Source organism: Felis catus, chromosome F1, assembly GCF_018350175.1.
Source record: "Felis catus isolate Fca126 chromosome F1, F.catus_Fca126_mat1.0, whole genome shotgun sequence".
Classification (NCBI taxonomy): domain Eukaryota; kingdom Metazoa; phylum Chordata; class Mammalia; order Carnivora; family Felidae; genus Felis; species Felis catus.
This window is the reverse complement of record NC_058384.1, coordinates 37,500,706-37,517,051: the sequence shown is the minus strand read 5'-3', so window position 1 is coordinate 37,517,051 and position 16,346 is coordinate 37,500,706. Positions and strand designations below refer to the sequence as shown.

The following is a 16,346-nucleotide window of genomic DNA, read 5'->3' as shown; positions in this document are numbered from 1 at the left end:
CCAATTGCCAATTATACATTGGCCTTCATCTTCACTTTGGAGATACTACTGGTTTCCACTGATCACATTCTTGTTGATATTTTCAGGAAGCCATTCTCATTAGCATTTGGGGTCACTATTTTGACTTACCTGATGTCATCATTTGGATGCGTCATCCATCATTTTATAACAGTGCAAGGATAATGGAAACTCTCTCAATAAGGTGGTAAGTCGTCTAGCATTTTAAACATTCACCCCCTATTCTACCCCATTCCCAATCCCCTCCTGCAACAATAACCAGTTTATATGGTTGGAATGAACTTAATCATTTGTAAAAGGTGGAAATGCTAAAATGCATGAGAGTAGCTGGCATAAACCAATCACAGTTGCTATACCTTAATGACTTTCATGTATTTATAAAGCTTCTCTACCATACTATCCAACCGTAAAATTCCAATATTACATGTTTTAAAAAATAAGAGAATGTGCTTCTTATGCAGATTCAAAAGCATTTTGTTAGTATTCACATGCTTCCTTGTTTCCATAGTTTGGAATGAATTTTCATTTATTTACAAAAATAATTCCTTTAATAACTCAATTTGCAGAACATTTTGAATGTACCTAACTAGAACTGTGCATTAAAATGATTAAGTCAGAATTGTCTTAGTGGCTTTACTTACCTTCTCAATGCATACTTCAACTGTATGATGAATCAGGAAATCAGTAATACATTTTACATAACACTAACATTTAAGTGATATAACTTATTTTTAACCACATGAAATGTACGTTTCTCTCTTATTTTTGCATATAATATGTATGAATTTATTTTTAACATCTTCATTGTTTAAATGTAATTGGTCTCAGGATTAGAATACTCATTAAGATTATTAATTCCATTGTGACAATAGAATTTGAACACGATTATAAAATATCTTACTACTCTCAAAGCTTTTCTTTTATACATATATGTATATACATATATGTATTTGTATATATACATATATAATATGTTTAGAATTCTAATTTCTCAGATAATTCTTTAACCAATTTTTGACTATAAAGTTTTGCGCCCTAACTTGAATTATTTGCAATGTTAAAATTTAAAAAGAGACTGGAATCCTGCTATGCAATTTATTGTCAAGTTTAAGAAAAGCTATAACTTATACACAATAATATATTCAAGTAGTTAACAAAATTTATATGTTATAAGCAGGAATATTGAGAACAAGAAAGTGTCAAAAACATTTTCACAATTGAAGAAATAATTCATAATTATAACATTTGTCCTTGTAAAATGATTTTACTAGACAATAATAGAAAACTCTATCAACATTAAATATATAAACTTTGCAACAAAATAATAAAATAAGTAAAATGAAAATATTAATTCTTACCAGGACTGGAAAGAGTATTGTCTTCTCCTGAAAAAAGGAAAACAAACATCTATTAGAAAACTTCAAATTTCATAATACATATGTAAATATAAGTTAAATTTCCATATATACATCATCTCTGTGTTAGTTAACATTCACAGAGGGGCAATTTTCAGTACCTTTTACCACTGAAACTACATTCCTTCTCTTAAGGTCATGTTTACAATGTCCAAGTGTGTTAAAACTATGGTATTAGTTTTTGACTTCTCAGGTAAAATAAAAAAGTAATAGAATAAAGGAGAGCTATTAGAATTAATCTCAAGCCTATAAAAGACTTTGGACTTTTTCCCCATATGCATTCATTTATTTAGATAATGATTATTTATTGAGTGCCTACTGTGTGCTATATGCCACATACTAGCGATATAATATGACCAAGGTAGAGACATTTCCTGCCCCCAAGGAGCTCAGTTCAGTGTAAGATACAGACCCCCCCAAAAAAGAAAGAAAGAAAGAAAGAAAGAAAGAAAGAAAGAAAGAAAGAAAGAAAGAAAGAAAAAGTCTTACAGTGTAATGACCAATGAGATAGAATGTGCTGTAGCAGCACAGTTTGGATTGGGGCACCTGGGTGGCTTAGTCAGTCAGTTAAGCATTCGACTCCTGATTTCAGCTCAGGTCATGATTCCAGGATCCTAGGATTGAGCCCAACATCGGGGTCTGCACTGAGCATGGAGCTTACTTAAGATTCTCTCTGTCTCTCCCTCTGCCCCTCTCCCCGACTTGCACTCACTGTCTCTCAAATTTTTAAAAATTAAAAAGAAAAAGCTTATAGAGGGATCACCCAATTTAGACTTCCAGGGTTGGTGTCCAACTGGTAGAGAAGGTGACAGAGAGGGTTTCTTGGGTACATTTAAGGTGTGACCTAAAGGATTATGGACAGCTAGCTCAGTCCTAGAGGAATAAGAAGTTGAGATTCGTCCTACAGGCTTTAGACAGCCATCAGAAGAAGGTGTTTAAGGGGAGGATTATTGAAGAAGCATTTCAATTTTCGATTGACCGTGTTGTAAAATGGAAAATAGATTATCAGAAGGCAAAGTTGGGGACAGGAACATCAGGAGACTAAAATAAAAGCGTATGAGAAAGATGATGTTCTACATGAGGAAAATGGTACCAAAAAAAAAAAAAAGCAAGAAAAAAAATCTGTGAAACACTTTGGAAGTAGTCATCAAGACTTTGTAAATCGTTAGAAGTAAGAAAGGCAGAGAATGAGTAATACGGAAAGCATTCAGGTTGATAGTTTAACATACTAGGCAATTGTAGTAGGTAGATTGTGGAAGCTTTCACTAAGCTAAAGAAGAAAAGTAGAAGAGACAGGAAAATTTGATATTCTTGAAACTTCTATGTAAAAATGTTTAGTAATATTTGGAGGTGGAGGTTGGCAGCTCAGGATATCTCTCTGGGTTGAGGCTTTGGATCAACATATAGATGGGTATTGTAGCTATGACGGTGAAGGAGGTCCCCCAGTTATACAAAAGGAGCGTTCGGGATAGAATTCTGAAGTTGAGTAAGCATTCAAGGAGAGGGCCTAAGATTAGGTGACCTAATCTTCTATGTAGGAGGGAAAATGAAGTCAACAAGAGTTACCAATGAAGGGTGTTTCAAGAAGGAAATTAATGAAATCAAATAAAATGAGATTTATCACCTGAGCTTGTGGGAATGTTGGAAAGGTCGGTTTTATTGCCATGATGGGAACTAGATTCAGTCTGCAGTGAGTGAGACACGTTTCACTCTTAGTAAATGACCGTGAAAAAGATCATAAAATCCTTTCCCAAATGACAGTCAACTGATGTGAAAAAGAATCAAGAATCAGATAAAAGAAAGGGTTGGTTAATATTTAAGACAGCTTCCTGCTTTGAGATTTTATTTTTTGAGGATAAACTGATCTGAAAAACTTGTCTCCCCTCAGAAGGGCCATCAGATGGGTAGGACCCAGTTTCTTCAGTGACATTCTCTGGTTTATTCCTTGATATAAATAGCATTTTTGTATTTTATATTATATTGTATGTATTATGTATAAATATGTAATTATTAAAATATATATTATTAAAACATATACTGCATCAAATATTTTCTTATTTTCTCATTATAGTTCTCCACTTTTTCTTAATCATTCATACTTAAGTATTGTTTTTAATGTACATGATTTGGATTTTTGTCCCTCCTCTTGTTTAATCAGCTTTTATCTTTCTATCCCATATAAAATCATATTTTGATTTTTTAATATTATTTTTATTTTCCTGTTAGTAGCTTTCTCTCTCTTCTCATTTATTTTTATTTCCTTCTAAATTAAGTTCTTAGAATTGTGTCAGTTTGCAAAAGAAGCAATAGGTAAAATAAAAAACATTACTATAGGAGGGATTAACAGCTCTTGTGTTTTAAGTGAAAGAAGAAATAACTGTCATGATAATTGTAAAGAATTTAGCATATTGCCACATTCAAAATATTCGAGTTAGTTCGAGTGTATAAACACATTTCATATAATACACCTCTTTTCTTTATCTAAGAAGTATATAAGTTTTTAAATATCTAAAACTATTTTGGGGGCGCCTGGGTGGCTCAGTCGGTTGAGCGCCTAACTTCGGCTCAGTTCATGATCTCGCAGTTCGTGAGGTCAAGCCCTGCGTGGGGCTCTGTGCTGACAGGTCAGAGCCTGGAGCCTGCTTTGGAGTCTGTGTCTCCCTCTCTCTCTCTGCCCCTCCCCCACTCACAGTCTGTCTCTCTCTGTCTCTCAAAAATAAATAAACGTTAAAAAAAATGTAAAACTATTTTGATATGTCCCTTCTCAATATAAACACCTAATTCCTTGGAACTTCAAACAAGTTAACTTGATTTAGTTAAGCTTAAACCTATTTATTGTTTTGCTAACTTGATATTAGGTGCTGGGTTTGAACATGTAACAGGTATGGTCCTTTGCCCTAGGATAAATTACAAACTGTAAGATGTATAGATACAGATAGATATCTACATATATATATAGCTCCAATGGTTTGCAAGATAAAGAGAGAGAGAGAGTGAGAGAGATACAGTAGTCTGCAAAGACATTTAAGTCATAGGTGAACCTGATTAGGACTAATAATTAAAATTCTTTCCATTGGAGATCAGCAAGAATTACGCAATATGAGGAGGAAGCGAAGCAGCTGAAGCTATGTAGCTAAGAGCCTTGCATATAGTAAGTGGTAGATAAGTAATTGTTGAATGGGTTTAAGCATGTGTAAATGCAAGGGAGAAATCAAACAGATCTGATGAAAACACCTTTGGGAGAAGAGCCAAGAGCAAGCCTTATAGGCCACGAAAAGAGATTGAATTTTTCCTGAGAGTGATGGAAGTCATCAGATCAATAAATATAGAAGAGAAATCAAACAAATTTGATGACAGAAAAAAGAGGAATCTTAATGTTGCCTTTACTAGACCCATCACTAACTCCACAGACCATTATACTCTGTTGTTCTCATTTATTAGTTTGTTACCGCCAAAACATGTAGCATAAATGGTATAGAATATGTTATAAAAAGGAATTGCGATTTGTCACATATTCATTATGGAAATGGAAAAGGAATATTGGGATAATAAGGAAGCTTTCTTTTTTTAACATAAGAACCATGAATACTAGAGTAAATATGCTAGAAATGTTCCAAACAGTAGACTCTTCATCAGGCCACATGCATGTTAAATGCCCCAGAGATATTAATTTAATTCTAACTGGTGCAAAAGCAATGAATGTTTTGAAGACAATACGTGGTGTATAGTATTTTAATTCAAGTTTAGAAAAATAGTAAATTACCAAAATGGAGAAGACAATTTCTACAGATGTGTCTTTTTAAGAGAATAATTCAGAAATGATACTTTATTGTTATTAATTGCTAATATGTATTGAGTGTTCATGGTGTATGAGGCACTATAGGAAGCCTGTTGCTTGTATTTTCTCTCTTAAGGATCACAACACCCTAAGAAATTAGAAAAGTCAAGTGTCTTGGCTAAGTTCGCAAGGCTGGTATATGCTAGCCCAGACTTGAACCTGAGCCTGTCTGACTCTGCAGACATTGCTGTCAATCTTCAGGCTTCCAGCTTTCCTCATTAATTTATCCTTATCGCTTTTCCTCTACACCTGACCTTTCAACATGAAAATTCTTTTAGCCAATGCTTTAGGCTATGCAGAGATTGATATTTATTAAAAGCCCATAGGCTAAATAAAAAAACCTCTTAATCAGTATTGGACTACAGAATACATGACTAATAATGTTACAAATGCTTAAATAAACTTGACCCTAAATATAGACATTTGCAGTAAATTATAGTTTTCTGGATAAATGCTCTATGTATGGTATAGACAAATATTGGAGAAAAATCAGAAGTGTGCCGGTTTAATTTACTAAAGAATATTATTTTGACAGGGAAGTCAACCAAACTACAGTAACAGCAAACAAAAGTACTATAACACACAGACCCTGTGTTTATCTGTGAAGAGACTTCCATAGCTTGGAAACAGAAAAACAACTTATTTCTATATGTGTATCTCCATTTATGTATTTCTGTTCTAATCACGGCCCCATTCAACATTTCCCCAAATCCTTTAATCTTCAATGCAACAAAATTTAACATCCATGGCAAATAACATATATCTAAAAATGGATCACATTTTCCTTTCATGCTTACTTCCCATAAAGGCTTCTCAGACTGAACGTACGTTTTCCATTATACCCCTTTAGCTCAGAATCTGATTCTAAAGTCCTCCACTGAGTGATTTTCAGGCTATTTTGAAATCTTGTAGCTTATTTTAAGGTTTATTTCATTTTCTTTATAGAGTATCACACACACATACACAGTCTTTTATCTCTTTGAAAGAAAATTCCAAGTCCAGCATCACAGTTTAGATTCAATAGAAGACTAAATTTATTCTCATAGTCACAAAATCCCTATAAACAGATTTTCAATCTCTGTAACACTTTCAGTTAACATGATAAATCATATGAAAATTACTTAGGCACTCAATAAATCTTACAAAAGCTCACTAAAATAAAATTTCAAAGATGAAAACCACTTCCAAATTTGAGCTAATGTCCTTAAGAAAATATTCAGGAACTACAGCAGTGCGATTGACATTAATTTCAACAAGCCATATCTACTAGATTACATAAAATAAAAAAAAAATTTTCAATTATTTTTATTGATTTATTAATTTTTTAATGTTTATTTCTCTGTGTGTGTGAGAGAGAGACATGGAGAAAGAGAGCGCACAGGTGGACGTGCGCTGAGGGAAGGGCAGAGAGGGGGACAGAAGATCTGAAGCAGGCACCACGCTGACAGCAGAGATCCTGATGTGGGGCTCAAACCCACCAACAGTGAGATCATTACCTGAGCTGAAGTCGGACACAACTGACTGAACCACCTAGGGGCCCCAATTTTTAAATTTTTTTTAAAAATTTTATTTATTTTTGAGAAACAGAGAAATGGAGAGAGAGCATTAGCAGGGGAAGGGCAGAGAAAGAGGGAGACACAGAAACCAAAGCAGGTTCCAGGCTCTGAGCTGTCAGCACAGAGCCCAACGCGGGCCTGGAACCCACCAACTGTGAGATCATAATCTGAGCAGAAGTCAGACCCTCAACTGACTGAACCACCCAGGTGCCCCTCAATTACTTTTAAAATATCAAAAAACTTAATTACAAATCTCAAAGTAGGAACATATATAAAGACAACCTACATGAAAGACCCTAGTTAAAAATCTAATATCTGAAGGACATATCCCCTCCAAAAACCATCTAATGACTTCCATAAATGTAAGCATGCAGTAACAAATACTTCCATGGAGACTGTTTCTACATATCAGATAGGATAAATAGGTGAAGTTACTTAAATATTTAGAGGAGACTGCACTATCGAAGATATCTCTATCACATTTTGCAATTCTTCCTAAATTATATGAAAATGACTTCAATTGTCTATTATATTTCCATATGCAGACATTATCAGAACATTACTGAAACCCAGGAAGAAGCAACTGTGCTGAAACCTCATGATTAAACAGTCCAACCCTATCAGACTGGTTATATGAAATCTTTAGTTATTTCATGAGCTACTCATTCTACTGCAGGTCAAAGACGGATCTGCTTGGCCAATGCGAAGCGAAAGAACTAATGTAGTTATCTCAGCTGTTTGGCATAAGCAAACATCCCCATACTCTTTATGCTCTAGTTCACATATAACTTAAAAGCAACCATACACTGTTAGTGGAGTCAGACTTGGAAAAAGCAAATAAACGTCTGCATAAAGTACTTAATAACTAGTGCATAATAAATACCTATTTAATATTGGGAAAATGCATTAATGTAAGTAGCATTAAAATACATGCAAACATTCTATATGAACAATGCTGGGAGGGTGTGGAAAACAGGTAAAGAAAATAGCAGTGGGGATTAAGAGGGCGTGTGTGACAATAAAGAGAAAGCACTGGTACTTCTAAAAGTATAAACTGCATTGAGCACTTTTAAATTCTATAAACACAGGGGATAAATATAATAAAATAGACCATAGTAATAGACTTAGTATTTCCATATATTATCTTTTGACTTCACTCTTCTGGGATAACATTTTCTGCATTTTTTTTTTTTTTTAAAGGGAAGTGCCTGTTTTCATTATTTAGACAAGGGAATATTTAGAAATATTCCAGTAGGTGGCACCATAGCTCCAAAAATCTGTAAATCATGGTACACCCGCTCTTTTCCATGTTAATCCTGTGTGAATTACCAGTGGAATTGACTAAGTACATTAAACAGCTGAACATGCAGATAACAGAGCACTCGATCTTCAAAGCTGTGTTATTCTAACACGTGTATTGTTGCTGAATTTACCTTTCCCAATATGTTTCCTTTACAACTCAAAATGTTTAAGTGATCACAAATCAAAGTTACCTTGAAGTCATGCCCCTAAGTCCCTGTTCAGAAATTTCATCAAAAACCGGGAATCAGTCGAGTGAAAATGACATTTCAAAAGACGTACTTGGGCTTTAAATACCATCCGTTCCCAACCCCACCGCTGCCCCCACCCCACAAAAAAAAAGGAAATGGAATGCCATTTCCAAAGGGATTTAAACATGTCTAATTCAGCAAATCTAAGTACAAGGACAGAAGGGTGAAACAGGATAGATGAAATAAATACGTATTCTCAGCATCTGCCCTAAAAGAACAGTGGCATGTTTTGAAGGCTGAGAATGCATACCTGACCCCTATAAATATAAAGGCCATACAAAAGTGAAATAAGCACACCAAGACAAAAATTAAGGGTCAGCGAAAACAGATATGCCTGGTTTTCCTTGTTTGGTAAGGCATGATAATAATAAAGCACATAAATAAAATGAAAGGATTCTACTTTTAGTTACTCTATAAACCTGGTATATGGTTCACAGACAGTAAATCCCACAAATTACATCCAATTAATAAGTTCTATGGAGTAAGCACTCTGAGCAAGGGACAGACAAGGTTTTATCTAGATTTCATAGAAACATAGGAAATAGTCTATCCTCCATTAGCTTATCAGTAAATATAATAATCACAGCAGCAGTTTTACTGAAAGGTTATGTATCAGACACCATGTTAACATCTTTGCGTGTTTTTGTATTTACTCATCCAAGCAAAGCCAGTGGGTTAGCAAGTATTTTTCCTATTTTGTAGAGAATGAAACTAAGACTTGGCGTTTAGTAAATTTCTCATAGTCATACACTCAGGAAGTGTTGACTTTGAAGGAGTGTCTATCTAATCACAATTTTCTTCTGCTTCACTCAGACTTTATGTTAAAATGTTGGTTGTATTGTGAAAATGCCTGGAATCTCATGAATGAAACAGGTACTGCCTACCACCAGAAAATAATTTCAGAGATTTCAACTTCTACCGAAACATAGGATGTTAATATCTATTGACATGTAGTTCATTTGCTAGATAAGGAAACTAAAACTTGGGAAGCTTAAATGCCTTTCTGATTTCGTGCAATTTAGTAAGACTCGTGATTTCCAAGCTCCACCAACTACCACAGAATTTCAACATACTTTAAATAGAAATGGACCTTCAAGGGGCGCCTGGGTGGCTCTGTCGGTTTGGCGTCCGACTTCAGCTCAGGTCATGATCTTGCGGTTTGTGGGTTCCAGCCTGCATTGGGCTCTGTGCTGACAGCTCAGAGCGAGTCGGGAATCTCCTTCAGATTCTATGCCTCCCTCTCTCTGCCCTCCTTCTCTCTCTCTCTCTCTCTCTCTTTCTCAAAAATAAATAAACATTATTAAAAAAAAAAAAAGAAACGGACATTCAAGAAACAACTAGACCAAAGCCTCTAAGAAGAAAGATAGAAGGCCAAATAAACAGAAGAGAGACTTGGGAGAAACAGAGACAATGCGAGGAGCAGCAGAAACCCTGAAGCCAACAGTAGTAGTTCCTATTGTCAGAAATGAGACAACATGGCATCCATGAACAAAGAACAAGGAGTTATAAAAAGCAACATTTAAAGATCAAGAAAGGAAGCCAATGGATACTGGATAAAACATTTGAAAGGAAAAAGAAAAAAGAAACAGCAGTACAACAGAAAATATCATTTAAATGCCAAAATATCTTGAAGTATTTATGTTCGCTTCTGGAAAGCAGGAATTGAGGATGGGAAGTGGGATGGAGACAAAGGACTGACCTTATTTACTATAAACCTTATAGTACTATCCAGACTTTCAAACTACACATACACACATGCACACACACTTGAATAAAAATACGAATAAAGTTATCAGTATGTAAAATTGAGGATAAAGAGGGCAAATGCCTAAGGCCTGGGGTAGAGGAAAATCAGGGAATACATTACTTTAAATATAGCAATCATATCTAGGTGTTTCCTAAAGAACTTGTGTGTGAAACATCACAGATATTCTTGTTTAATTGTGAGCACATACGAGTTTTCAAACACATTCACCTCTAAAACCAGGCATGCATTTATATGTCTTTTATATTTGGCTTAAAACATCATATTATCAATTTTAGCCATGTTGATTAAATAAATAACAATATTAATAAATCCAAGATGATCATCTGTAAAAGATTGGTTACTTTGTCTTATTTTTTATCTTAAAATATTTATCTCTATGTCACTGCAGGGTGGGGGAGGGGGTGCGGGGGGATTTTAGGAATAGCCAGATTATCACTTCCTGTCTAATGATAGTCAACCTGAGATCTTTGATTTAGATTCACAAGTCTTAAAATGTCCCACAGTCAAATTTGTTTCAGAAATATTTTATGCTACATGTCCCTCAGAGACATTTATTAAGTGTTAACATATTAAGGGCAAAGAGAAATTTATGTAGCTTTGTTTAATCAGAATCTCCCAGAGGTATTTGCCACCGATCCATTTTTTTCCAAGGACATAATGTACACACTCTCATGAAACAAAAGCACTTTGGAACCTCAATGGAACACAGTTTATGATTCTGGTTTGGATTAGTTATATATAACTTCACATGTATATAAAGAGAAAGAATAAGCCTTGTTATAATCCTGATAAATATAAAATCGGGATTTGTATTTGCACCAGATTAAAAATTCAGATTAAATTCAGTGAAAAACTCTGAGCTCCACCTCTCCACATGCCGATTCAGTAGGTTTGAGGTATGATTGGGGCTCTAGTAATTTCTCAAAGTTCTGATGGCGATTATGGTGGGGAACATGGCTTAAGAATGATTCATAAAGCTACTTCCCTTATGCACGTATAGTTAACCCTTGAACCACACGGGTTTGAACTACACGGGTCCGCTGACACACAGATTTTTTACAGTGCGGTACTGTCAATGTATTTTCTTTATAATTTTCTTAAAAGCATTTTCTTTTCTCTAGCTTACTTTATTGTAATAATACAGTATGTACTACATATAAACATACAAACTATGGGCCAATAGACTTGTTTTTGTTACCAGTAAGGCTTCCAGTCAAGAGATGGCTACGAGTAGTTAAGTTTTGGGAGAGTTGAAAGTTGTACTCTGATTTTCAACTGCAGGGCGGCTGGCACCCCCTCACCCTCCCGTCAGATTTACAGGGCATACCTCAGAGATACTGCAGATTCAACTCTAGACTACCGCAATAAAGCAAATAGCGCCATAAGAGAGTCAAATGAATTTTTTGGTTTTTTTAGTGCATATGTTATGTTTATACTACACTGTAGTCTATTAAGTGTGCAATACCTTGGGTCTAAAAAAATGTACATACTTTAATTTAAAAATACCTTAGTGCTAAAAAATTCTAATCATCTGAGCTTTCAGCGAGTTATAATCACTAATCAAAGTCACCATAACAAATACACTAATAATGAAAAAGTTTGAAATATTGCAAAAACTATCAAAATGTGACACAGGGCCATGAATTGAGCAAATGCTGTGAGAAAAATGATGCCAACAGACTTGCTGGAAGCAAGATTGTCACAAACCTTCAATTTGTAAAAAAAAATCCAGTATCTGCAACGTACAGTAAGACAGTGCAATAAAAGAAGTACACCTGTATTCTCCTGTTAAATGTCTTTTTGTTTCTTATGAAAATGCCTGTTTTTATTTCTCTAAATCCAGGCATAAGTATCTAATTTATAAAAAATACCTCAGATAGCAAAAACTTTTTAATTATATTAACAGGGGCACTTGGGTGGCTCAGTCAGTTAAGCATCTGATATCAGCTCAGGTCATGATCTTAGGTCTTGTGGGTTCGAGCCCCACGTCAGGCTTCATGCTGACAGCTCAGAGCCTGGAACCTGCATCAGATTCTGTGTCTCCCTCTCTGCCCCTCCCCCGCTCACACTCATATTCTGTCTCTCTCTCTCTCTCTCTCTCTCAAAAATAAACAAACATTAAAAGAAATTAATTATATTAACTCCTTAATGTATGTTTTTGTAGCTTTTGGCTTTCTCTAGGATAGAGTAAGATTGTACGCAAAGATACACAAAGAACCATCAAAGGATGTTTGTACAAGTGGTGAAATTGGTTAGTGTCCTTAGTAGTATTGATAATACCATTTAATAATCAGCTACTATGTTGATGACATTCCTCTTTTTGCAGATGAAGTCTCAAAAAATAAATTTGTGCAAGGCTAGAGAACTCAGACCAGAAGAGTTTGATTTCAAATGTACATCTGACACTAAAAGCCTCATGCTTATTCAACCATACTGTGCTCGAAGGGAGAAATATTTATGCTAAATCCAATAATTGTGCGAAAGACCCATCAGAGACCCAAGCATGAGTAAAATATCACGGATGAAGCATTAAAATGGGATTCAGAGTTAAGTCACACATTAAAATGTATTTTTAAAAAGTGCAAATTGCTGAATAATGACCTTAAAAGAGTTAGAAAAAACATCTCTTTAGGGAAAAAAAAGTGAGGGGGGAGGGTGTGGACAGGCATATGACCAAGTAAAACTGGGGTATGGACTTAGCCTTCATTATTTTTACTCACATCTTCAAGAAAGGAAAAATAGGACATACTTGAAAATGCTTTACTCGTATTACATCGGTGCTTTAAAACAACACAACACAACAAGCTTGTGCAGATCAAACCTATATCTTGTGGAAGTGGGTGCAGGAGTGAATGGGTGGGCGAATGAATGGGGGGTGAATGAGTGGGGGGTGAGTGCATGGAGGGGTGAGGCCCCACATGGGGAAGAAGTCTGCCAAGAAGAGTGAGCACTGTGTGTTTACTCCAGGTCTGGGGTCAGTGACTTACAGCACCACCCACGAACCTCTCTAAATGAACCAGGACTGAACTGTAAATGATAGTATTTGTGTGTGTGTGTGTGTGTGTGTGTGTGTGTGTGTGTGTGAACTAAATACAAGATAATAAGAAATAAACAGAAAATAAATACGAGGCTATGGGGAGTCCGCCTACCAAACTAGACTCTTATCTCACAAACAGAATCGCATGTCCGCTGAAGCTGCACAAAAGCCTTCTCTCCCGAAAGAAAAGGCAATAAAAGCAAAGGCTGATAAATGCACCGCTACCTTCTCATTTCCCCTTAATGAAAACTCTGAACAGAAACCTTTGATTTACTTTCAGAATCATTAAAGGAATCCCAGGCATAACGGGAAAAGCTACACTTTCAAATAGAAAAGGTTTTCAAAATGTTGTTCTCACAAGTGTGCTGTTTGCACAGCTAAAAGCTAACAGCAGTGTCTTGACTGCTCTTGTGGTTTCTTCTCTTCGGTGTACTTCTGTTTTTCTGATTCGAAGTCTTTATAGGAAAGGAAGAGGCACATCTCCTGCGGTTAAGCACACAGCGCTTCCAAATGGTGAAATGGGTTGCCATAGCACCAGCATAATCAGCCCTATCTCAGGGTTAAACCACAACTTCTCTAGTTGATGTTGAAGCTGTCTGATTATACATTTAACTGCTACCAAAAAAAAAAAACAAAAACAAAAAAAAACAAAAAAAAACAAAAAACAAACAAAAAACAAACAAACAAAAGAAAACAAAAAAAAACCCCTGAATTTCAGGTTGATTTGCTTTTGTTTCACTGAAAAGGTATTTCATAGGTAGGCTGATTATTATGATAGTGATGTTTCATTGAGCAAGCACTCCATTTTGGAAAGCATTTGCAAGTGATATTTTAATGAGGAAAAAAAATGGTAGATCCGATCGTATCTTTCATAACATACAAAGTGACCATCTCTTTGGCCAGCAATTAATGTTGATTAATCAGTCACATAATAAAACTTGAGGAAAACAGATTACAAAAAAAAAAAAAAAAAAGAGAAGAAGACACAGGTGTTTGTTTATTTGTAAATAGAGTTCACATTCCTTTTACTTCAAGATTATGAGAGGACCAGAGAAAAGGCAAGGATATTTCCCATATCATCACATAGGAGCACAGCTCTCCCACGATGACAGTCTACCTCACATCCCGTGCAGACAAAGGTAAATGAGTCGAGCGACTTCCCTAATGTCCCACTTGAAGCCTTATGAGAGGTGATGCCCAAAAACACAGAAATGGAGAGGAGCATTTTCCTGCCTTGCCGCGTTACCTGGCATACTTCAGCCCTGAGTGGTAAGTGGTAATATCAAGCTGAGTATTTCTACCAAGTATCTCACAATCTGACTAAAAACAATTGCTTCATGGTGCAGGAAGTATTAAAAAAATATATTAACAGCTCCTACATTTGCTACTAACTGCATAATGCCACCTCCTAGGAGGAGAGAATTTAGAGCATTCATTTCACGTCATTCTCTGAACTTTAGAACCTAGTCCTTGACACCTGGGGTCTGTGCTTCCTTTTCCTTTCCACTGTTTGACCCTAGTCCAAGTAGTTCTATTTCACTGACTTTGTGTGTGTGTGTGTGTGTGTGTGTGTGTGTGTGTGAGCTCTATGCCCATTCTGGGGCTCGAACTCACCACCGGAGATCAGTAGTCTCAAGCTCCACCAACTGAGCCAGCCAAGTGCCCCTGTCTGATTGACTTTTACACTCAGTTTCCAAGCTGCAACTTCCTCCCTCCCTTCCCCATGCATGTTAGAGATTGCCACATCAGTCTACTTTTTAAATGTACTGATATGTTTCCTGTTAAAATATGCTTAATTCCAAAATTTTTACTATCATTATGGAAAGCCCTTCACACTCCATCTCCAACCTGCCTCTCCAATGATGTTATCGATGTGCTTAAATGAAGTCACTTTTTTCATGTGAAATTTAGTTCAGAGGCAACTTATTGTAACCCAACAAGTTTCAGCACATGGCCCCTCTCTCCCTTTCAGTTTAACATTTCGCCCAGAATACCATTCCTTCTTTTACTGACTCGAAGTCGTAGCCCTTTCAAGACACTGTTCAAATTCCAACTTCATGACCACTGTCCTGGTCTTCTCAGGCTACCGAAGTCTCCTAATATTTACAGTAATATTCACGTGTGCCACTCACAGGGATGCATATCATAAATTGACTTATGTGTTTAGCTATCTTTCATTGAGTGTTCCAGTTAAGATCATAGACTTTGGAAACCACACACAGAAGTTTGAATCTCTCGGTTGCAGCTCCCTCACTATGACCTGGGGAAAAATGACATACTGTCTCTGAGCATCGGTTCCTCATCAGTTAATCTATAATATCTACTCATAGGGTTGTTATAGCTTTTAAATAAGACAAGACAATGTTTGTGAAGTCCCTACTAAGGAAGTAAGCCCTGAGCACTTCCTCACTTAGGAGCTCAACAAAGGGTAGTGATCATTGTTATTCATCATCATGATTACCACCTGGAGGCATTTGACTTAACTCTGTTTGGGTTTCTTAAGGGCACTGCTGAAATCAGCATCTCTCGTATCCTACACAATAACTAGTTTATGAAGATGCATAATACATATTCTTGGTTTTAATCTTAATATTGTCTGGGCCTTTTGGTCCCATGTTAACAAAACTTTGAGCAATATAATTTTGAAACTCATTGTAAGATGTGGCATGTGTAATTTCTCATTTCATAAGATGGTATTGCATTTCCTCTTGGCATTTTCATATACTTTCAGATTTTCATAGATGTCTATATTTATGTCACACAAGGAAGAACAAAATGCAAAACTATACCCGGAAAGAGCTGGGCTTTGCACTGTACTCAAACTGAGGTGGGTTTGGATCCTAGCCCAGCCACTTAGGGCCTTGTGTGGGATAAAAGATGTTTGGGAGTTTTATCCTCCTTGTATGTAGAGGTAGGATCATTATATTTAGTGGATGTGTAGTTTGATAAGAGGATTCGACGGAGTAATACTTGCAGGGGACTTTACAAAATGGAGAGCAGGCACACAGGTGGTGTTAAATAAATAAATAAACAGTTAACACCAGTCTCTCCCTCTGCCTTCTCCATTGAATGGCCATCAATGGACACTGTTCAAATGACAGTCGGGAATCCAGTGATATCTAAAACTATATTAAGAACGTATCGGGACTGAGCCATCTATTTGT

At 36.0% G+C, this 16,346-nt stretch overlaps 1 protein-coding gene across 5 annotated transcripts in view; it reads right to left on the bottom strand.

Moving 5' to 3' along the window:
- The window catches only part of PTPRC (protein tyrosine phosphatase receptor type C), a 130,708-nt gene that overhangs the window by 72,394 nt on the left and 41,968 nt on the right, over nucleotides 1–16,346 (bottom strand). For all 5 annotated transcript variants that reach the window (XM_019821942.2, XM_019821944.2, XM_019821945.2 and 2 more), the window contains exon 3: nucleotides 1,377–1,403. In XM_019821942.2, the coding sequence (XP_019677501.2) occupies nucleotides 1,377–1,403 (27 nt within the window). The remainder of the gene's footprint in view (nucleotides 1–1,376; nucleotides 1,404–16,346) is intronic.